General features: G+C 36.2%; 1 protein-coding gene across 1 annotated transcript in view; it reads right to left on the bottom strand.

Moving 5' to 3' along the window:
* The window catches only part of NUP205 (nucleoporin 205), a 53399-nt gene that overhangs the window by 10539 nt on the left and 19640 nt on the right, over positions 1 to 23220 (bottom strand). Inside the window, exons 12-31 of the mRNA XM_086750974.1 lie at positions 22866 to 23071; positions 21302 to 21484; positions 20118 to 20168; positions 19298 to 19507; positions 18382 to 18481; positions 16567 to 16704; positions 16121 to 16310; positions 14894 to 15014; positions 14339 to 14420; positions 13720 to 13884; positions 11281 to 11405; positions 10267 to 10381; positions 9085 to 9234; positions 7965 to 8039; positions 6415 to 6572; positions 5433 to 5513; positions 4356 to 4547; positions 2379 to 2649; positions 1845 to 1943; positions 473 to 621 (exon numbers count right to left, since the gene is read on the bottom strand). Coding sequence (XP_086607100.1) covers positions 473 to 621; positions 1845 to 1943; positions 2379 to 2649; positions 4356 to 4547; positions 5433 to 5513; positions 6415 to 6572; positions 7965 to 8039; positions 9085 to 9234; positions 10267 to 10381; positions 11281 to 11405; positions 13720 to 13884; positions 14339 to 14420; positions 14894 to 15014; positions 16121 to 16310; positions 16567 to 16704; positions 18382 to 18481; positions 19298 to 19507; positions 20118 to 20168; positions 21302 to 21484; positions 22866 to 23071 — 2861 coding nt within the window. The remainder of the gene's footprint in view (positions 1 to 472; positions 622 to 1844; positions 1944 to 2378; positions 2650 to 4355; positions 4548 to 5432; positions 5514 to 6414; positions 6573 to 7964; positions 8040 to 9084; positions 9235 to 10266; positions 10382 to 11280; positions 11406 to 13719; positions 13885 to 14338; positions 14421 to 14893; positions 15015 to 16120; positions 16311 to 16566; positions 16705 to 18381; positions 18482 to 19297; positions 19508 to 20117; positions 20169 to 21301; positions 21485 to 22865; positions 23072 to 23220) is intronic.

The raw sequence follows: 23220 nt of genomic DNA on the forward strand, positions 1-23220 counted from the left end.
CAATAACTATGCCAAAATATTTTAATGACTTATTGCTACAAGTGCTATTGCTACTTAAAACTAGTTTGCATTCCGACTAGATTCCTGTCCACTGAAGTATCAGAAAATATTTCTTTCTGAAGTCAATAAATCTTCCCAAAGTGGGAAAATAAACTGGTAAGGCCATGATTTGAAAAAAACAACAAATAAATGCCACAGCAGTTCACAGCTACCATCTTTTGCAGCCATGCTTGCTACTCTTATTTTTAAGCAATAAGACAAGTAGCTTTTTTGAGGAAAAAAAATTAATATGCATGTACATCCCTACTTTCAACAGCTTGAAGGATGAGTAGGAGGACAGAAACATCAAAGAGATTAAGCATATACAAAAAATGTTCTAGTCCTACCTCATGAAATTCCGCTTTTCTGCACAGTAGTAAAATGTTCTTTAAAACAAACAGAACAGTGATTGCAAAGGAACAGATGTATTTACCCGGCCTATCTCATGACCATCACAAGCATCACGACAGACCACCTCCATGAGAGCTGCCCCATAACTCTCAATAATTGCCATGTTTTCCCGTTGCAATTTACTAAACGCATCTTCAGGAGCTGTCAGACGTTCCCACATCGTTTTTTTAGCTGTAAAAAGCAAGTAAAACAAAAAAATGAAACCTGCAAAGATGAGCAGCTTAGCATTAGCTTAGCTACAGTAGAGCTGAGGCTACATCCTTCAGGGCATTCTCCATCTTGCAACAAAAATGCCCCAAACAATGGATGGAGATTTGGACCAACGTGTAAACGTTTTCCTATAAATCCATTCTCTCCTGAACATCACACATAGGCCAGCCAATACAAACAAACAAACAAACAAAAAAAAGTGTGTGTGCCTGTATACATACACCATCCTTGCAAATATATATTCAATGTTACATGTACTGAATCTTAGAAAAAATTTAAGCAGACTATTAGGCCTAAGAACTTTCACTGGGACCAAAAGACTTGGTTTTGAAAGGAAGTAAACAAGGTGACTTAAGTGGGCAAGAGCTGAATCCAAAGCCAGCAATAAACTACAAAGGGGTCATAACAAATTCAAAGGTATTTTTACTACCGTAGCTCAAAATGCTGATCAAGTGAAAGCAGAAAGAGTCTGCATGCACAGGTGCTAGCCCCAAGTTTGTTTTTCAATCCCTGTCCAAGCTCTAAGATGAAATAATGACTAGGAACACTGTCAAATCAAGTATTTAAGCCATTAACAGAGAGAATATTCACCATAAGCTCTCTTGGTCAAGCACCAACTCTGGCTGGCTTAGTTTTTGCTTATTTTGAGGGGGTTAGGAGTGATGCTTTTTTGTTTGTTTGTTTATCCTCTAGGGGTCTTCAGCTAAAGGAACAGAAATAATATTAAATTATCTTTGGGGTTTTTGTTTTGTTTGTTTTTAAAATAAGATCACTGTGTTATGAGTCTACATACAGATGTGGAGGCAATACATTTCTACAGCTGAAATCGTTCTCAAGTAGGTCCAAATAATCTCCAGTCCAATTTTGTAGCTATGATGAATAGCTGCAAATGGACACAAATGAAATACCTTCTTTAGTGATGAAGATTAGAAATTTAATATCCTCATCCAGAACAATATATTTTGAATTCATACGTAGCTAGGCAGGTCAGAATAGAGGAAGATTTGCATCATTTAGCATAACCACCTAATTTCAGATGCTCTTGGAGTAAGATGGTTTCTATCTACATAATCTACCTATTTCCAGAAGACAACTTAGCATGCAGAAACTGTACCGTTCAGGGTTAAATAACAATTTTTATTTTTATTTTTTTTTCTCTTTTCCATAATACCATTGGACCATACCCGCTTCTAAAGTGTCTGGTTCATCTGGTCTCTGGGCAATCTGCAAATAGTAAAGCAGTGATCCATAAAGGTGTGTTCTCACTCTCTGGAAGCCACCACCTGTTCACAAGAAACATTCATAATTAAAACCAAATAAGTGTAAATTCCATAACACCATCTTCCACTGGCACTTAATTTAACTTTCCTATGGCAACGCTGGCAGAAAGAAAACAAATAGATTCCTTAAGTCAGAGTTCAACTGTTCACATAAAAGTGTATTTATGAGTAAATTCAGCAAGGTTATGCTGCTCCAAAAAAAGTGGCAATATTTACACATCTCTCTTCTGCTTGTTGCTCAGATTAAAAAAAAAAAATTACATGTTTATTGATTTTTTTTCATGTTAGTAACATCATTTAGATCTATATTAATCATGTAAGATCCACCTAATTAACTGAAATAAAAATCTGTACTGCAGCAACAGGAAGCAGCTCAGTCCATCTTTCTACTCTTGGCGCTTGGAATTCCCCACACATGCACTGCAAAGGTCAACACACCTGTTTTCAAAATGAAATCCAGCAGCTTTTTTAAGATGATGTGGAGAGAAGAGTCGCCAATGGAAGCAAACCCCATGGATATGCTCTCAGAGCCAGGCGATGAGGTAAAAGAACCATCCAGCATCAAGACGTATTGGGATTGTCCCGCCATAGGGAGTGCAAGTGGCTGTTTCTGCTCGGTTTTCACGGACTGGCTTAGGTGGGCAGTCAGGGTGAACACAGCCCCTGCCACCACTGGCATCAACTCCTGAGCTGCATCATCATCTAGGATCTTAATACAGAAGAAGAAAAAGAAAAAAAAAAAAAAAAAAAAAAAAGAAATAAGGAAAAAAAAAAAAAAGAAGTGTCTGATTTCATGAGCTATTAAAGCAATTAATGTAGCCTCTCACAACTATTTCATTTATGTATGCATAGGGATTTCATTAACACGGCACTATTTAAAACAAATAAAAATCAGTAGCATCAGAAACTTGTTCAGAAAGAGGAGCTGAGCACATCTTAATTGAGAACACCATTAACTGCCTTTTTAATTTACATAAATCACAGGCAGGATGACAATTAAATCTAGATGGGGAAAAAGGAAGGAACATGCTGATATTTGCGTTGCTTTATTAGTAAAATATCTAAACCTAAGCTAGGGAAAGAACAACTGACATCCTCCTGGCTTTACAGCTATTTAAGAAAACTGTTTCCATTAAAAATGTGAAGATAAAATTCAGAAAACTCAAAGGGGTGAGCATCAAAGTAGCATTTAAGACAACAAGGAGAAACACTGTGAAGAAACACTAATGAGAAGTTAGCATTTACTGTTTTAGTTCACTTCAGCATGTAAAAGGTAAATCTGGTATCTTCATCACTGACAGTCACAGAGCATTCCTTTTAAGCAATATAGTTGTTTAATACAAGAGATCCATTATTTTCAAAACAAAATAATGATAATTGTTTTCTCAAATTAATAACACCTTCACTAAAAATTAAGTATTATAGAAAATTTGAGTCTGAAATTTCTGCTCTGTAAAGATTTTAGGAACGAAATAAATTCCTTTGAGAAGCAAAGGCTTTTCTTGTTTCCCGCATTTTGTTTGGTTTTTTTTTTAATACTTTGTTCACCTAAAAAACAAAACCAACACTCCACTAAAAATAGATTTTAGGTAACTCCTACAGAAAATGTAATGGAAATGACAACAACAAAACTCCAAAAGGTTACCTTTTGCTTGAAAAAAATATAACATTTTCATATACATTTCTCAAAACACAACTTGTCTAATCAGGAGAACTACGAACAGCATAATTCTCACAATAAAGCAACAAAAAAAAGTCCCAGCAGCCTAAACAATACAAGGATGCTTTATTAAATTTTTTCTTTGAGAATGGCTGGGTCAGTAGTAACTGCCTGGACCATCTCAAAAATTATTATAATTACTATAATTCATCAGTAAGCCATCTAGACTTTAAATATTTTATGACAAAGCAAACTCTTGCATTTCCAAAAGCCCTTCTAATTGTAAAATATTTTATTTTTCTACTCTGAAGCTTTATTCAACTCTCTCATTTTTCAAAAGAAGCAGCAGCAGGATTTGCAGTGAGTCATCTAAACACAGTAAATCAGCAACTGCAGTACTGTTTGCCTTTATTCCTTCTGTGAGTTCTTTTATGTTCCTCAAAATGGGCTATTTCCTTTTCATACACCCTTTCCAGACTACCATCATACTGGATTATACAGAAATGTCTTTGAGATTTCTCAATATATGCTTCATAGTTTGACAGTGGGTATGCAAGAATACAGAACATCCCCTCTGTCCACAGTGCATTCAACTTCAGCACGGCAGCAATCAGAAAACTAAAAAAAATATTAAAGGCAGACAAATTTATTTTTTGTTGCAATCAAGAATGCTACTTGAAGAGTAGCTTTTCTTTCACATAAAAAGATATAGCAACAAATTTCAAGGAGAGGGTTGATTTCCAGTATAGCACTACCTTGTCATGCACATCCTGCAATAGATCACGGATAATCAGTTGTCTGTCCTCAGCCTGTATGAGATCCTGGGGGCAGGCAGTGAGTATAATTTCCACCAGTTGTCTCCACGACTCTAAAGCATGCCTCTTAGCATGGAGGCATTGCAGCAGCTTGTTCCGCTCCACTACGTACTGCAGGATAGTGTTGATCTCCTGAACACCCATAACAAAGAAATTGAGTTATAATATGCTAAAATAATTTAATAGCAAAGATAGATTTCAAGATGACAATTTTATCTATTAGTAATAGCCTTTGGGTGGCGGGGGGTGGGGGGAGGGGGGAAGGTAAGTCTTCAGCTTATCAGAAACAAGCTGCTATTAATAATTTTAACAAGATAGGCCAATCCATTTGTGAGCTGCTTTTCACAAGGCCTTTCCATTGTGAATGTTCCAAGCTCACAGCAAAACAAACAAACAAGGAAATTCTTTTCTAAACATACACTTCAAAATCAAAACAAAAACAACTATGAAAAAAATCTATTTGTGCATTTTCTTCCCATTTTAGTCCAAGTCATTTCTCCTTCATTCTTCAACTTTCAAATCCATTTAGCCAATTTTCAACTAAATTTACAAGATGGCAGGAACCTCAGAAAATAATTAAGCTCCAAGTTCACTGAAACTATAGCTGTATAGAAGAAAGGAGAAATAAATTGTCATCCTCTACGAGAGAAAGGCAAGATGAATTTGGCTGCTACACACTGTACTTGTCAACAGCCAGTCATGACATTGGTATGTACTGCTTTCTGTACAGTGGGGTGGGAGCTGCAATTGTTATCAGTAATGGGGAGAGAAAAGGTTCAAGGAAAAGGAAAAAAAAAAAAAAAAGTCTGCTGTTTAGAGAACAGTACATTAAGTAGTTGTTTATCTTACCAAATTTTAATGTGTTTTTTTTCGGTTGGTTGGTTGTTTTTTTCCTTCAATACTAACTCAAAGTTAGGACTCAAATCCACAAGCTTTCATAGCAAAGCTTACTGCTTCACAGTATTTGAAATCCACCAAGAGCAACAACAAAGAGTAGTGTATTTTTTCTGTACTTACCTCCATAAGTAAAGGTCTCTGGCCTATTGCTGCCATTCCTTGAAGGGCATTGACTTCTGCAACCAGAACTCTGTGAAGGTACTGAAATTACAAAGTTAAAAAAGAAACTTTAATGACGAGGAAGATTTATTTGACCCTCCCGAAAGTATTTAGGAGATGGCTACATAATGAAAGATGCTAGATGAAGGACTGAGATTCAAGTAAGTTTTACACATGTTTTAGGTTTCTCCCATACTTCATTCTCTAACTGCAGTACTTTCAGCTATCTAGTCTCTCTCCCTGCTCACTGCACTTCTCATTTTTGCACTCATTCATTTCCTTCTGGTCCTAAATTCTTCTGTCCCTTTCCTCTTCAACCTCCACTGTAGTCCTCTTGCACATAAGGAAGAGTTTGTTTTCTCTGAAGTCTAAAATACATTTTACAATATAGAATAGCTGGTTCCCAATATGGAATAGCTGCCTTCCTGTCACCATTAAGATCATTTTTACATTTCATTCCAGTCGTGTTCTGTCACTTGTCTCTCAGATCACAATTTTTTCAGGACTGTTTATCATACCCTTGTCAAGTACTCAGCACAATGTGACAGGATCTTAACTAAAGCCTCCAAGACCTGCTGCAGTACACAACTATGTTGTGTATGTAACTGTGTAGAGTACTACAGTGTAGTACTACATAGTTGTGTTCTGGAAACCAATGATATCATAGCTGCATTATCACTTGAGCGTTCCAAGATAGAGTATTTCCTGAAAATGTCTTAAACTGATGCATCTGCCTACTGCAAATGATAAATCGGTGTGTGCAGAAGAATAAACAAACTAATCCAAATATTTGGATAAATTATGCACAGATCTAACACACCTATACTTTCTATGTGAAAGCAAGTTTCAAAGTCTTATTAATACACTGATCATTTTTAAAATTATTATCATCATCACGATATAAAACAGCACATGCAACTTGAGAAAATAGACCACTGCGCACCTTGACATTGCAGATCACTTGTCCACGTGCATTCTTGTGCTCACAATTAGCAATGACTTGCTCAATCTGAACCCGGTCAAAAAAATCCAGTTGTAAAGGCTCTGGAATGTCCTGACTGAAGTCAATTGAATCCAGGATACTTAAGATCTTCCTGCGTACTGGAAATGTAAACCAAGTCAAACTGTATTCAGAAATATCAAAGGGAAAACAAAAAAAAAAAATGACAACAGAAGCCTAACTCATCTTTGTAAATCCAATCTTAACATGTAAAGTTTCAAAAGAAAACATCAAATCTTCAGAAAGCGCTATCAATCCATATAAGGGGTTTAAAAACATTTTCTAGAGCCTTAAGTTCTTAATTTGTGTTTACTGTATTGTTCTCCTGTTATGTATGCATGTAATCTAGTATTTACAAATACAATATTCTAATTTTTTCTCCTAAATAAAAGCAAGCTGGTTTTCAATGAGAACCATGCAGTCCTATATTGAGACTTAGAATCATTGTAAGGAATCTGAAGTTACTTACTTCGGTTTTACATTCTTTGCCATGAAAATACAAATATGTTCAGCCCTAGGAACAGTCTCACTGTTGTTAGCAGTAAATTCATAGACTCATTCTGCCTCTCATTCTGCCTTCATGGTTGATGCTCAGCTGAACATGAGCCGACAGTGTGCCCAGGTGGCCAAGAGGGCCAACGGCATCCTGGCCTGCATTAGAAATAGTGTGGCCAGTAGGAGCAGGGAGGTAATTATCCCCCTGTATTCGGCACTGGTGAGGCCGCACCTCGAGTATTGTGTTCAGTTTTGGGCCCCTCACTACAAGAAAGACATTGAAGCCCTGGAACGTGTCCAGAGAAGGGCAACAAAGCTGGTGAGGGGTCTGGAGCACAAGTCTTATGAGGAGCGGCTGAGAGAGTTGGGATTGTTTAGTCTGGAGAAGAGGAGGCTCAGGGGAGATCTCATTGCACTCTATAGCTTCCTGAAGGCAGGTTGTGATGAACAGGGGTTTGGCCTCTTCTCCCAGGCAACAAGCAGGACCCGAGGAAATGGCCACAAGTTGTACCAGAGGAGGTTTAGATTGGACGTGAGGAAAAACTTTTTCTCCCAAAGAGTGGTCAGGCACTGGAATGGCCTGCCCAGGGAGGTGCTAGAGTCGCCGTCCCTGGCAGTGTTCAAGAGGCGGCTTGATGAGAAGCTACAGGATATGGTTTAGTAGCTGTGGCAGCAATGGTAGTGGGAAGACGGTTGGACTAGATGATCTTATAGGTCCCATCCAACCATGTGATTCTATGATTCTATGATTCCCATAGATACTTAAACAGAGACTCTTCTAACTTCCTTTCCAGTCCAGTATTTTCCATTCACTCCAACCATCAATGTCAAAGTTCTAAAATTCGGTCCCTTCCCCCAAATATAATTGTTCCATGCACTGCTGCTGTTCAGAAAATCTATTATTTTTTTTTTCAAAGTGTTCTTTCTAGAGGCAGCCCTCCACCCATTCAGGATCAGAAAAACTTTACTGAGAAATAATCAACAGCCATAAAGCTCACCTTTGGAAGCAGTGTCGAAGTGGAGAAAGCCACTGACCGATCGACTTTCATCTTCCATTCCTCCTTCACCATCACCTGAAGGGAATAAAACATAATAAATAAATTACTTAAAAAAAAAATCTGAAGGGAAAAAATACCACCTACTTTATTAATACTGAAAGAGAAAGACAGAGAGCACACACAAACAAACTTTTCATGTGAAAGTCTTATAATAAAAATACAGCCTTGACTGTTAATAAAATGAAAACAATACCTATCTCACAGAAGCTAGCCAATTATCAAATACAGATTTGACAGTACTAGGAATGCCTAAAAGGACAGCGCACCCTCCAGTATGAATAATGCAGTTGGAGGAACACTGTGAAATAAGTAGGGTATCTGGACACAGTTTCCCGTACTCGGATCTCCACAAGGATGAAGAGACAGTGTGCAGACAGATAAAAGTGAGAGAAAACACCATACTGCTGCAGCCCATTATTATATCTTCCAGTTATTCTGTTTATTTTCTTTGTGGTTTTATTGCCACCTATTTCTGTTTCTCTTGATTCACTTCTACTCTGTTCTGAAACCCTGAAATCTTGCCTTTTTATTTAACATCGCATTTTACATCACATTGGAATATCCTTTTTGTGATGTTATAATGTCAAAAGCCAAACTGAGCTGCAGCTACTATCTTCTGTGAGAGAGAGCTGAAAATATGTAACAGACAGAAGTTAAGACTGAGAAAAACTTGTCTAAAATTGTTTACCAAGGAAGATCCTCTACCTTCTCTAGAAACAACTCCAGATAGCATCCTCAAATAAATTAATTTATAATTTTAATTTTTTTTAATATTCCCCTCTCCTACCCCATACAGTATGTTTAATTTTTTTGTATCACCGTATACATTGAGATGTTTCAAAAATGAAACACAGACAAAGCAGCAATGAACAAAAAGATGCCCTGATTTTTTTCACTTTGGACTCTACAACCACCATGATCTTCCCATCTTTCCAGTGGCAATTCGAGACCAGATATCACAAACAAACTGTCCAAAGCTTATAAAGAAAAGAATTCAAACAAAGCCTCCCATACTTCCACTTATTCAACCTTATTTACCCTCACAGAAATTTCCTCTTACCCAAGTATGGTTTGACAGGCATGTCATCAAGCAGCAGATGCAGCAGTCTCTGTGTGTGGGAGCGCTGGCGGTTCAGCGATGTCACTCGCATTTCTATAGCTGCAGTCTTCATCAGCCAGGACATTTGGTTCAATGTTGAAATCTCATGTTCTGCATTGGGATAAGGAAACAATTACAAAAATCAAACATAAATAATATTACTTACTCCAAGGGAAGCATTTTTCATGTGAGAAAGCTTTTAGAAGATGTCATTATTTATTATCTGCTCGCTATTTGTTTATGAGACAAAAGGACTGAGAGATCTGACAAAAGCCATTAAATGAACATGTGGTTATTATGAAAACAAATCATACAAATACATGTCACTAAGAGTATACATATACACAAAAAAAATCTGGATATAATCTGTACTAACAGTCATGGTGGAGAATGCACTGCTTCATGAACAAACAGGGTCAGTTATTTCAGTTAAAATAATCAGATATTTACCCAAAATTAATTATAACTTTGATTAAAGTTAATAAGGCTTGACTGTGGGTCTCCAAGAATCTTCATATTCTGTATTAATCTAATTTACATTATTAGGTTATATAGAAACATCTAATGTGTTTTACCCATGCCAGATACATGTATTGAAATGCTACGTTTACTATCATTTAACAAAGGACTAGTGGTCAAGCATCTGGTAAACGGAATAAGTACATTTATTCAATTTAAGACACTTGAGAAATGTTGGTCGAACATTACAAACACACCTATTAACTTAAAAGTTAATGCCATCACCAAATACGAGTTCTTTATTCAAAGGAAGAGAAGACACGGGTGGTTACAACCATCAGCCTCTATTCCCTCAGTTCTTCATTGTATTTTTTCTTGTCAAAAATATTTTTTTTTTTTGTATCATAATCTAACAAAACTACAGTGATAATTGAAATACAGATTTGGATTTCCTTCTGGAGAATTGATGTGTTCCAAAACTAATATTCTTTTACAAAAGTTCAGCACTAATAATCTGAACTTTCTAACTAGGCAGAGTTCAATTTTTGCAGAATTAAAAGGTTAGCAGAGGTAGTAATTAATTCCGTTTAATAATGCTACCTATGTTTCTCCTATGATTCCTAGGGAGTCAAAAGATGCATTGAATTTTAAGCATGCACAATCTTATCTTAGCATAAAAATTACCTTTGATAGAAAATGGCAAATACTGCAGCTGAGTGAATAAGAAATCCTGACTGGTCCTCAGATACCTCATAGTTGGACCTGACGTTTCAGAGCACGCACACAACTGATAGATCACCTGACAATCAAAAAACAGTAGATATCAATTTATGGAATTTATTCTAAAAACAAACCAACCACCAAATGAGAAGATGCACAGCTTACTCCAAAGCTGAACATATTTCTAACAAACGTTTAATTATGACATTAAAGGACTATCAGCATGTGGATGATTACAACGGTTATTTGCACGCAATGTGACACTATGTAAGACTTTGTTTGTTCAGCTCACTTAAAAATGAGTGTCTTTTTCAGTCTCCAGATTCACCAAGATGGTAAATCTAATCTTTTTATTTCCCCCTCCTTCTACAGTATGGCCTCTTTCATTTTTAATAATGTTTGAAATCCTTTCTAGATTTCATATTTTCAACATGATACAGGTGTGTAATCATAAGATTATATGATTTAAGATCAAACATCAGCTACCTTGCACGTAAGTATAATTCAGCTGTCTTCCCCATCTCACCCCCTGAGACATAATACATACATTCTGTCACTTCTACAGAATAAAGAAGATAATTTTACTGGCTTATTTGGGATTATTTGTTATTTCACCTGCTTGCAAACTGCAGTTCCAAAATTTAAAAAAAAAAAAAAAAAAAAAAAAAAAAAAGGCATATAGTCACAACAGATTCAAAGACTCACCAAAACTATTTAGAACATTAGTTTTACAGGTATATCCCTATTCCAACTTCTGACAGGAGTGCAGTTTGTTTATTTTCTGTGTTGTTACAATACTTTTTCACACAGAGAAAGGTAGAATAGAAAGAGTTCCATGTATATAAAAATCTGTCAGATGCATTTCAAAAATGAAACTATTATCAAAATCATCAACCATCCATGTTCACCAACCAAAAAGTAGCTAGTTTTATTTTGAGTCTTCTTTCAGTATTTGCCAACAGAAAGTACGCTGAATACCTGGTAACAAAGTTCTGCAAGATGAGGAGATTCTTGAACTGCTGTAGGCCCGTTCCTTGTTTCAGTGCCCTTCTCCAGTATGTTTAAAATAGCATGAAGGCAAGTTCGTGGGCAACCCAAGACACCTTAAAACACAAAAATAATTTCTTAATATTCTTGATCTTACTTGCCTCCAGAGCAAATACAGGTTAGTACACAGAATTATGGAAGGTAAATTGTTCAGATACCTTGTGCTGCACTGTACTGCTCCACAGAGCTGCAGCAAAAATATCTGGCAAAGTTAATCAATCCTTTAATCAAAATAAAAGAAGGAATTGTGTTTCAGCAAAAATCTAATGAAAACATTTATAGTTAGTCTGTAGGCCTTTGAGATGCTGGTGAAAGAGGACAAATTATGCTTTCAAAAACTATTTAAGAACTTTCTCTTTAGTTCTATTAAAAAAAAAAAAAAAAAAAAAAGATATTCAACTGATTCTTTAATATCCTGTATGAACCAAAGGAAAATTTGAATTCTGGCTCTTAAACTTTAACTGAATACTCATTTGACAATTTCAAAGAAGAGCTTTAAATTCCTATTTTACAATTATAGTCATTTTATGACTAATGCTCCTAAAGGCACCTGACACTGCAACCAAGGGAAAGCAGGAGGAGGTTTTAATACTTAAGTCAAATTCCTGTCTTTTTGCATTCTTCCTTTAGCCAATTAATTCTTTAATCAACCAGGAAGATGTCCTGAAGCAGTAAAGGCATCAATAACCACAGTTCTTACAAGGGAAATAATCTTCTCTGTTTGGACACATATAATTTATGCTTTAGTAGGAAATTACTGTCTCAAGACAAATGGTGTACGGTCATTATATCTTCACATTATTAATGAGATGATTCAAAGAGCTGTGCAAGGCTCTTTCATGGCTTTGAGACAAAGTGTCCTATCACTGACCTAATGTATGATAACCTGTAAAATTGTGTGGGTGCAGATCAGCTACCTGTATTCTGTAACTATGGAATTTCAAAATATCCAAAATACGGTCTCCAATTGTAAGCTACTTTGCAGATGAAAAAAAAAAAATACATTGGCATCTTTTTGTCATCCTTCTGACATACAAAGTCTTTTTTTTTTTTTCCCCCAAATAAAATTCAGATCCTATTTACCCTTCATTTAGAACTATGAAGAACTAAAAATTGCTGGGCAATACATAAAGATAATGAGAAATATTATTCTCTAAATAGCTAAAATCAAATGTTTTTTCAAACAAGTTCATATAAAACATCCTTTAAAACAGTTAAGAAAGAATCTCGTACTTGAGATTGGAAGGGACTCCAGGATGTCTCAGCTCCAAACTACTGCTCAGTTATGATATCAGATCAGATTGTTCATGGATTTATACAGTTCGATCTTGAAAATTTCCAAGCATGAAGACTGCATGAACTCTCTGACCAACCCACTCCACTGCTTCACGGTGAAAAAGTATCTCCTATATCCAGTTGGAGCCTTTCTTGTTTCAATTTATGCCTCCTGTCTCTCATCTTCCTGCCATACACCTCTGAAGAGCCTGGCTTTGTCCTTTCATTAACCTCTTTGTAGGTATTCAAAGACTGCTATGAGATCCCCCCAAAAGCCTTCTGTTCTCCAGGCGGAAGAAGTCCCATTCCCTCAGCTTGTTGTCACAGGCTGATCGCTCCAGCCTCCTGACCATCTCTGCTGAACTTGCTCAAGTTTATCAATCTCTGCCTTGTACTGAATACAAGTTAAAAGCTGAGGAGGGAAACAAGACATGTACTAACACACTATTTTTCTCACCAACTCAAGAAACGTTAGCAATGTCACTCATGTTGCTTTAAAGTTCATCTTCTCATATATATTCATACATACAAATATATAAATATATATTATTAATACATAAATATATTAATATACTGAGCAGTAGAATGAAAACCCAGATATTCTAAAAGGTTTTCTACTGCAACGTTAAACAATAAAATTGTTTTTCTTCCCTATAATTAATTTTGAATGAGAGTTTGAGGAGGGACAGGGTAGCAGTCAAGTAGTGTAACTAGTTCAAAGTGACAAGTTGTTTTGTGGACTCCCATGTTCTCATATGCAGGTACTTCTTGGATCATCAGATCAATTTATTTGTACTGTGGACACAACCACGCTGCATAAAATGGGAAATAAATTAATATTTCACTTCTAAATTATTATTTTGCCCCACAATTCCAAAATCCAACTTAAACAAAGGATCAAACCCTAAAGCTGTTTAAATGCTGCATATGGGTATCAACATATGTTTCAATTTAGCTTTTGAGTATTAGAACAAGACCTGTTGTCTTATGCTTAATATTAAGAGGAACTGCTTCTCCCCATGAACTTTCCAATAAATATTCTCAGTGCTGGTAACAGAACTGATTAAATGCCAGATCAAGTTGTCCTCTTCGTACCTGGATCTTGCAGGTTTGTAGTGCTGACAGGTTTCTTTAGTTCGTATCCCAAAAGATATAGAGCAAGGCTGGGAGGACTACACTCAAGAGAGGTGATAAGGAGATTCAGAATATGGATCCTTGTTTCATGATGGATTTGTGCCCGCTTCTTTTCAGGATCCAGCTCTTGATGAAAAGATAAAATGAAAAAAAAAAAAAAAAAAAAAAAAAAAAAAAAAAAAAAGAAAAGAATAATGAAGTGAATAAACCCATTTAATGGAATAATCCTCAGAGCCCTCAAGTTAAATGCAAGAAAGCTAAGGCATGAATTTATATTAGTACAGAGGGATACAAGACCAAAATTTCAAATTACTGTTAATACAGCTCTAAATAATACATCCAGAGCAATGGTAAATACTTGTCTTCTGAAAACAGACTCAGTTTGTAGTTGGCTTATCATACTATGGACATATCTTAACAAGACATTGGTGCTTTTCTTTATGTTAAAGGTCCAATTCTACAGAAAACACCACAATAAAAGGGTTTTCTGACTTAAAAGCCCTTTCTTCATCTCTTTAATTAATTTCATTCTATGCAAAAGACAACAGTGTAAGTGATTTTTAAGATGCGCTTTACATACCCTCATCTGGCCTGATTAATTCTTCTGCATCTTCATTGTCCAAACATTCCACAAACCCAGCCATCAGCTTCTGGCTAATACTCTGTATTCAACAATAGATGGATGGAAATTAAGAGGATTTTAAGAGGATTAAAAACAATACCTTTCAGAATTTCCTCCATATAAGCAGACAGAACTTCTAGACCAAAATTGTAAGTGGGAGTTAGAAGTTGTAACTGTTCTAGGCATAGGTTAGCAATCAGCCACTGAACAGCAACATTCTTACACATGCTAAATTATCCTTACAGGTTGAAAACTATAAAGTCAAGAAAAAGACTCACTATCTCAAAGAATATTGTCATTTTCCTCCTTGCAAATAGTCACAATTTTGCTTTTTTAAATTAACACAGTAATTGCTTTTTAAAATGCCACAGTAAAAGACTTTTTAGAGGTAGGTAGATATAAGACAAAATGTAGTTTTAATGTACGTGATCTAGAACTCTATCCTTTAAAGTAACATTACGGAACACCAGTATTTCTCCACCAGTTTCTTCTTTCCAAGAAACTGGTACTTACCTGATCATGTGTGAAATCACCAACTAGCTTTATCTGGATATTGGAATTATTAGAAATACAGCACAAAATCTTGGCACTTTCAAAAGCCAGTTCGGGATTGCTGTTTCCATGATAAAGATACCTTCAAAAAGACAAGATTATTGTAATGAAATTGTTGAAAATTTTACTATTTCAGGATAGTAATGCACAGATGAGAAATTAAACAACATTTAATTAACATTTAGAAGCAAAACATTTACAAATCAAACCACATGAGAAAATGTTAAAGCTACAAACAAAATTTCACTCTACATGAAGCACTTAACACTCCTCCATCAAATGGAGGGTAGTAGGCTGAGTAGGAAAAATAATCTCTCCTGGAATTTTTACCATTCCTTTAATCCCAAATCTACCTCAAACACTGCAGGATAAGTTAAAACAACTGGTCATAGGCTCACACAAGAAACATGGAGAAAATCCCTTCAGATGACGTAGAAAGGAGTGTCACTGAAGATCAAGACTAGCCAAAATCAACAACTGCATGTACTCAGAATAGGCAAGATGAAAAAAATTTAAAAGCATCCTAAATTCTAAAACTATTTGTCAACTACTGTTATGTGAAAAAGTAATATAAATGAAAGAAAAAACTATGTATATAGAAAGAGTTCATTTTTTTAGTGCATTCCATGTCAGAATGCTTTTTTTATGCACTCAATTCTACTAATCATCAATGCTGGTTTGTCTGTGAAGTTACTATAAAAATCAAACAGTAACAGAAGGTGTCAGTGGGAAGTGGAAATCCTGAAGTTTCACATTTGAAATGGAGTTTCAGACTAGTAGCCTTATATAATATAGCCAGTTACTAATATAATAACTAATGGACAATATCGTAAAACATTTAAGTGGCCAATAGCAACCAAATGAAGTTTTACTCTCCACCCTATGACAACCAAAGTCTGGGGCAAACTGAAAGTTACATGCAAGGGAATCACTGCACATAAGGCAACCAAGAAGAAATTATGAGGAGAAGAAAAATTTCAGAAATAATAACTATAAATGCAGTTCCCAGTCTTGCACTAGACAATACACAGGTTATACCATCTATGAAAACACCTCCCTCCACCAAAAAAAAAAATTCAGAGATGCTCTGTGAAAAGAGAAGCATTGGCTAGTAAAACTAATCAAATGACCAGGATCCAAAGACTTCTGGGCATCCAAACTCCTCCCTCCTCAGTACTTTGCACATACCTAGCAATATTCACCACATGATCTGCCTTTTTAGTGCGAGGATTGATTCCTTGAAGCAGCTGCTCCAGTGGTGTGACAATAAGGGAAAGGTGGCTCTCCCGCAACAGATCCATAAAAAGATTCTCTTTCTGTAGGGTTAAGTTTAGAAGTGCAAGGCAATACTCTACAGCTTTCTCTAAATGCTTCTTCCCTGCAGTGGACAAGCAGGAAAAAAAATGTAAGAAAAACAAAGGAGCAGTTAAATAGACTACATTCATAAACCTCATTCATCAATCCTTCCACCAAGAAAGAACTTCTCAGTTGTTTACTACTAGGAAAATTCCCCCCAAAACCACAATTTTTATATGCAAGAGAAACAACATTGAGTTGAAGATATGCAATGTCATCTTTAAATCCTACTTAGTATGCATTTCAACTTCACATGGAAATTAAATTCTAGCACATACCAGGAAATGGAGCATAAGTATCAAGTTGCTTAACCCCTTCTTCTAGCAAACTAAGGGACAGCTCCAGCATTGGGGACTCATTCAATAGATGATACATCAAATTGAATCCAGGTGGTTTATATGCTATTATTTCTTCTCCTAAAGAGAGGAAGGGGAAAAAAAAATTAGTATCTAATAGGAAAGATTTCCATTACTCAAGCTAGCCTGAGCTACAAAACATAGTAGTCCCTGTCGTTGCAAGCAGCATCTGAATAGATGAAGCATACTGCATACAAAGCCTTCAGAGGTTTTCTTTACACATAAGCCAGTTAGGTAATTTTAAAAGTTTGGGAAGAGTAGTAATGTCAACTAGCATTACCTTTCTAATAGCACAATTTCAGCTTTAACCAGTTAGACTTTCCTTAAGTAGATCTGACCTTGTATTCAAACCAATGCTAGGATTTTATACCACACTGGAGCTACATTAAATGGTTTTGCAAGACTGAAAAGTAACTGGAAGAATTTTACATCCTCCCAAACCTGCATTAACACCCTGGATGAGGAAAAAAGCATTTCCAGAAATCAAAGCTGAGAAGGTCCACTGAACCTCTTATGCTCATAGTGTATAGACGCTTGCATGTCTGTTGCCACCATATATGCAAAAATGAAACGACTAGCCTAAAATTCAAAGACCTTCATAAAACAAAATAAAAGGAAAGGTCAAGACTATTGTTTCTGGTTTATCTAGTCTCCTAGTAAACTATGGGGGATAAAAGCAGGAGAGCAGTAAGAATCTTTTTTAATATGCAAGTGAGAATGAGGCTGCAGTTTCTTTTGGCATCAGCTTCTCCTTCCATTCCTTTCATGTCTGCGCTGTCCCCTAACGTGCCAATAGACAGGCCATGCCACTGTGGAGCCACACACGGAATCAGTTCAAGAAATGGATCTAGTCAAAAAGATCAGTTTTAATCCATTGTTCCAATATATCATGTAACCCACAAATAATTATACAAGCTGAAGGACTAGCTGAGGACAGGAATGAGCCTACAGAAATTGCTCAAACTAGTTAAGCTGCCAAGAACTGTTTGTCAAAGTACAGGGTACAGAGGCTTCCCAGACTGAGGTAAGCTCACTGGAGAGCTACGTCTTAAAGTTGTTGTTCATTTAAGAAGTTGTTCTTACAGCTCTCTATTACTACAAGCAAATCCACAGAAATTAGGGTGGCATTCAATGTCAAGAAGAAACTTTGTATTAAAATAAAAAAATTTAAAAAAAAGTCTGCAGCCCAAATAAGCCTTAAATTTCCTACAACGAGGCAACTGCCATCTACTTTGTCCTTTTAAAGAACAGCTGTCCAGAATTAAATGACTTTAGATCATAATTCTACTGCTGCTGTCTGCTCTAAATAATTAATGTATCAATAATATTAATATCAGAGTATATATCAAATACACTGACACCTTTAAATTAACCCTATGAATAGTGGTGATTTAGATTCAGATTTTAATACAGACCAAAGAAAGCTAGAGGGACAAGCCCAAAACCAAGGTGGTTTTTAGGTGTCAAATGCTGCTCTTTAATGAAATCAGCAATGCAAGGGAGACAGAAATCATCTTCCTAGAGAGGGACGTAGGAAACAGTGTATAGGAAACCCTACTGAATCAGCAACTTAGGTCCCCCTAATACATGGACATTTTTTTAACATCTTCCTATCTTAAAGCCTTGGCCTATCTTTCCACCAGCTAACTTATAATATTAAACAAGATCATAAGATCGAGGTCAGAGAACAAAGCAAGTCATAATTCTGTTTGTCAGTGAACATATAAACAAGATAACCTTGTAACTCCACATATTGGTCCACAAAGTCTTCAAGCTGAGGTTCATAGTCCCGCAGCAATTTGTAAAACACTTCCAGAACTACCTCAGCTACTTCCCACTGTAGATAAAAAAAACCACAAAATGAAGAAAAAGTCATACACAGAATAAGACTGATACCGCAACAAGACGACCAGGATGACAAAGAATACAACAGGCAGTGCAGTGATGGAGCAGAAGTATGGCACAACTATCTAATTCTGACATAGTATCCAGTAACGCTTAAATGTTAAATAATTTGAAAGTCCAAGCTTTCTTTCTGAAGTAAAATGGAACACTAAAATAGATCTATTGTCTATTTTAGGCTCTCTTATACAATACACATATTAGTATATTGAAACTACAAGCAATAAAGAGTCTTTAATAGTCTTTACATCATGTCTTTAATAGTCTGTCACAGCTAGTAACAGATCATTAGTAGCTTCCAGGATACAGTTCAGCACACACTTTCATCCAGAGGGATCATAAAAGAAACTAAAATTCCTTGTTCAGCAAGTCAGAAATATTCTCTGAAGTATCAATGAGAAAAGGACAAATCTGGCTTGTAGATTTGGGCATGTGATGTTCAGAAGTCATTAGCCATGTAGTAGAGTTGCAGAATCCCATATAGGAAATTGAAATTTAGCAATAATGTAAATGTCTTTTGGTTTTTTTACAAAAATCCTTTATACAGGCTCCTTAGAAGTAGTTCATAGATCCTGATGACCCACATGTTGAAAAATTACCTGTTTACAGAATCAAAACACTATGAACTGCTCCAGGTTACCTCTGCTGCATCCAACTTGCACAGCTGCCCAAACAGATCTAAGCCACATCTGCCCTGCCAAATCATTTTAACTACATCTGAAAAGAAAAAAGATTTTCAAACAAAAATTACTTTTTCAGCAGCTCTCCGGTAAGCTCTGGTGCGGAATCGGAGAAACACAGCATCCCTGAGGAACTGCAGATAGGGATCAAAGCCTGGTGGGCGGAGACCCGCTCCCAAGTTAGAAGGGAATGAACTCTCCACCAGTGTGCTGATGAGTCGACAGAAAGCACGAGTTAAAGGATATTCCTCACTTCGGGACTCAATTTCATTCAGTTCAACCTTCCCAAGAGGACAGCAAAAACAGAAAGAGAAAAAAAAAAAAAATCAAAGATTTTGAAGGAGGAAGAAACCTGTGAGAACAAATAATACAAGGGCATAATCTGTGAATTACATTACAATGAACTGACTTTTCTGCATTTTTGTCTCCAGTACACCACAAACAAAGCAAAAGCAGTGAGGCAATAGCACTGTCATTTCAGTTCAGCAATACACCATTCATTTCTGAGCTACTAGAAGATATGCCTCAACATTTACATACTTTGCTTTTATTTACCACTTTTATCAGAAATGAAGTGAGCTGTACTATGACATAACAAAAGTTAGGAACACAGGATTTAGGAACACAGGAAAATTTAATAACAGGTGCTCATAACGGAATTTGAGGGTTTAGATGCTGCTCTGTTTCTAGTACTAAGCTGTGCTATATTCATAAGTGGATAAAATGTCCAGAAATTACAAGCAGGCCTGAGAATAAATTAAGAAGCATTGAAATGACAGCGCCTATTCTAAGGGTTTCCCATGGACTCAGCAGCAGACGTAGCCTTTGCAAGTGATTCCCAAATTTGTATGCAGATAGTCAGAGGCTGCCTAGGTACAAAGAAACCCTTACCTCAATACCAATTGTTTGTCTCTGGCCTGGACTTCTCACTGTTTGCAATACCTTTAAAACAGAAAGAGAAATTAAAACAGGCAAACAATACATTTTACAAAATCGATGTGCATCTCTACCACTTCTATCACTACTAAAAAGTACTCATCACTTTTTAGCTGTAAGATATTTCCTAAATCCTCTTAAAATGTAAAAAGCAAAGATTTTCCTGCCTGAAAGGCTGTATTATACATTGTACACTTGTATGCTTCTAGCCTGACATCCTCAAAGATCTGCATCATGTTTATTGTTACGTGAAACAAATACCAAAAATACTTTCACATTAATGATGTTTGTTTTATACTGGCTAGGGGAAAGAAGTTTCCCTCATTATCCCTTATAACAGTATATTTTAAGGAATATCATAAATTGGGAAGTGAAAGTAGTGAGCATTTAAAATACTACAAGATGTCATTATTGTCAGAGTCTTTGTATTAGTAATTAACAAGAAATCAGCAGTTGCAGTTCAAATGCCTCAAGTTCTTCCACATAAAACAGCAATTAGTCTGAACCATTACACACACTATAAAATAAGCCTATCCCATTATGATTTTTTAATAAACAACAGTGAGAGCATTTTCACTTGATATTAATCTTCCTTAGGATTCACATTTAAAATTTTTCTCTGAAATCACGGCAGAACAGAAAAAAATACTTTGTTAAAAGGTCAGACTTTTAATATGTATCTGATGTTTACCATCTAATTGTGAAAGCTGGCAACATTATCCTGTAAATTACAAAAATTAAATGCTTGAAAGTGGAGCTTTTTGGCCAGCCCCTTCTTTCTATGAGCACCACTGGAAGAACATTACACACTAAAAAAAAACAAACCACCAAACAGAAAAACGTGTAACCTGCAGAACATTTATTACTGATGACGTACACTGAGGAAAGAACATACTGAAGACACAGGACTGTCTGTTAGGAAACCTGTATTTATGCAAAATAAGCACAGCCAATGAGATCGGAGGCATAAAATTATGCTGTCATTTTCAAAATCGTTTCAAAGTGAGAACTGCATTAACTAAGTGAAAAAAATTATATTCAACAATGGCAACAAGAGAAGCTAGGAGAAAATGCAATGCTATTTCAAATACACTGACAGTTTCAACAGATTGAGGTTCTACAGTTCTAAGCTAAAATACCTGTGTATACTCCAGGGATTGCCAGAGTGAAGCAGCTATTTCAGGAGACTTTCCAAAAGCAGTCAGGGTTTCTAATAGCTCTGCTTTCAAAACAGGAGGAATGCTGCACTGCAGAAGTCCCAGAATGACCACTACTGGTGTCCACTGAGGGTGCTCACAAAGAGCCAAGCGAGCATTCTCACTCTGTGGAGTTCAACAGAAAACACAACTGCAGATTATTACTTTGAACAGAATTCATGTCCTACAATCTCTAACTCACAGTTCAGTATCAATTACTCTCCTTCATACTTGAAGGTACACAAAACATCAGAAGAATGGCAGACCATTCCAAAGCAAACAATTTCAGTTAAACAAAAAGCCCAATTCAATGACTCTCGAGTACTAAAATAGTGCCTATCCATACAGAGAAAACTTACGTGCAGAGTATAAGCTTCTTAAAACAACCCTTTTTTTTGTTTTTCAGTAGACACACATTCATGGAATTAGTCTTAAATAAGTTCAAGTACTTACACTCTAGACTGCTTCTTCAAGCACTGGTAGAAGGATTTCATCAATATTTGTATTATGAACTTAAATTGCATTTGGACATGTGCTTGGAACTCAATTTGTTTAAGTCTAAGAGCAGGGTCATCACCAGTTTGAGAGCATTTGAGACTCTCAGATGAACCACTGGGCAGGAACAAGCCTTTAGCCTCATCAAATGATAATTCCCCGCACCCTGAGAACAAATTTACCTCTTCCCAGGTTATGGTTTGATGATGCCAGGAAACACTAGTTTTAAGAGTTCCTTTTCCCCTACACTTATCCAGTGCTGACATGGCAGCTCACATACGAACACCCCATCATCACTACCACCAAGGATTACTTTTAAAAAGTCTAATTACTTTCACTGATCTGTCTTGTGTTTGTGTCAGCAAAACCAAGGGTATCTGTCTACATCACTGAATTTTTAGGCTGCAGTGCCTGGTGGGTACTGAAGAGCTGAATTCCACACTACCCAGAACTACCCAGGCAATTCCCAATACAAGATCTGCATTGCATTTTTATTCTCTTGGAATCCTCTTCCAGTCAAATCATGGTACATTTTACACTCTTGATTTGAGGACATTTTAAATCTAACTCTGGAAGCAAGTTTCACGGTTGATCAGTTTCCCTGCCATTTCTTTTTAAATGCATGTATTATTTTTGGCTTTTCAAATTCATAATTAAATGCAAAGAACTCTCCTACTCCATAGTCATTTCTTCTGAATGTACCTCACTTCTGGAAGACATCTCCATGACACCAAAGTGTCAGGAAAGCAAGAAAATCAGTAATGCCAGCAACACAGGAAAAGGTGTCATCTCTTCCTGCTTCACTCAGACTGCATATTTGGTCATAACAGTTATTCCTGATGCTTCCCATACTTTTGAAGTTCATTAATCAAATTACAACAACTGCTAGGTAAATTTGACCTACATACCTTTTTGATCAAGTGAACTTCACAGTGGAATTATAATGTTTTGCAAAATTGAAAAAAAAAAAAAAAAGTATTAGCAAAGATAATTAAATAAAAAGGTTACTTACCCAATTTACTATAACAGTGGTCAGCTGTAAAAAGGCAATTAATCCGTCTTGTTCTTTCTGTGTGATTCCTCGGAGAGGCAGGTGACGATACTGGACACTGTCTGCACTTGGCAAGTCTTTCCTTAAGTGCTCATGATAAAGCATCAAAGAGTGGAAGAAATGCTCCCAGGAGACAGGGCTGCCACCTACTCCTTGGATGTTTTCCGCTAGAAAAATGACAAACAGGTGACAAAACTTTTTTTCTACTCTTTCACAGGGTGACAAGTAGGGTAGTTAAACTTAAAAAGGAAAACTAGAGGAAAAAAATAAAAGTTCAAAGTAAAGCTATTGTTTCCAAAATTAGTGGTTCTAGTTT

The sequence above is a fragment of the Chlamydotis macqueenii genome, chromosome 1, assembly GCF_036417535.1.
Source record: "Chlamydotis macqueenii isolate bChlMac1 chromosome 1, bChlMac1.mat, whole genome shotgun sequence".
In the NCBI taxonomy this organism is placed as follows: domain Eukaryota; kingdom Metazoa; phylum Chordata; class Aves; order Otidiformes; family Otididae; genus Chlamydotis; species Chlamydotis macqueenii.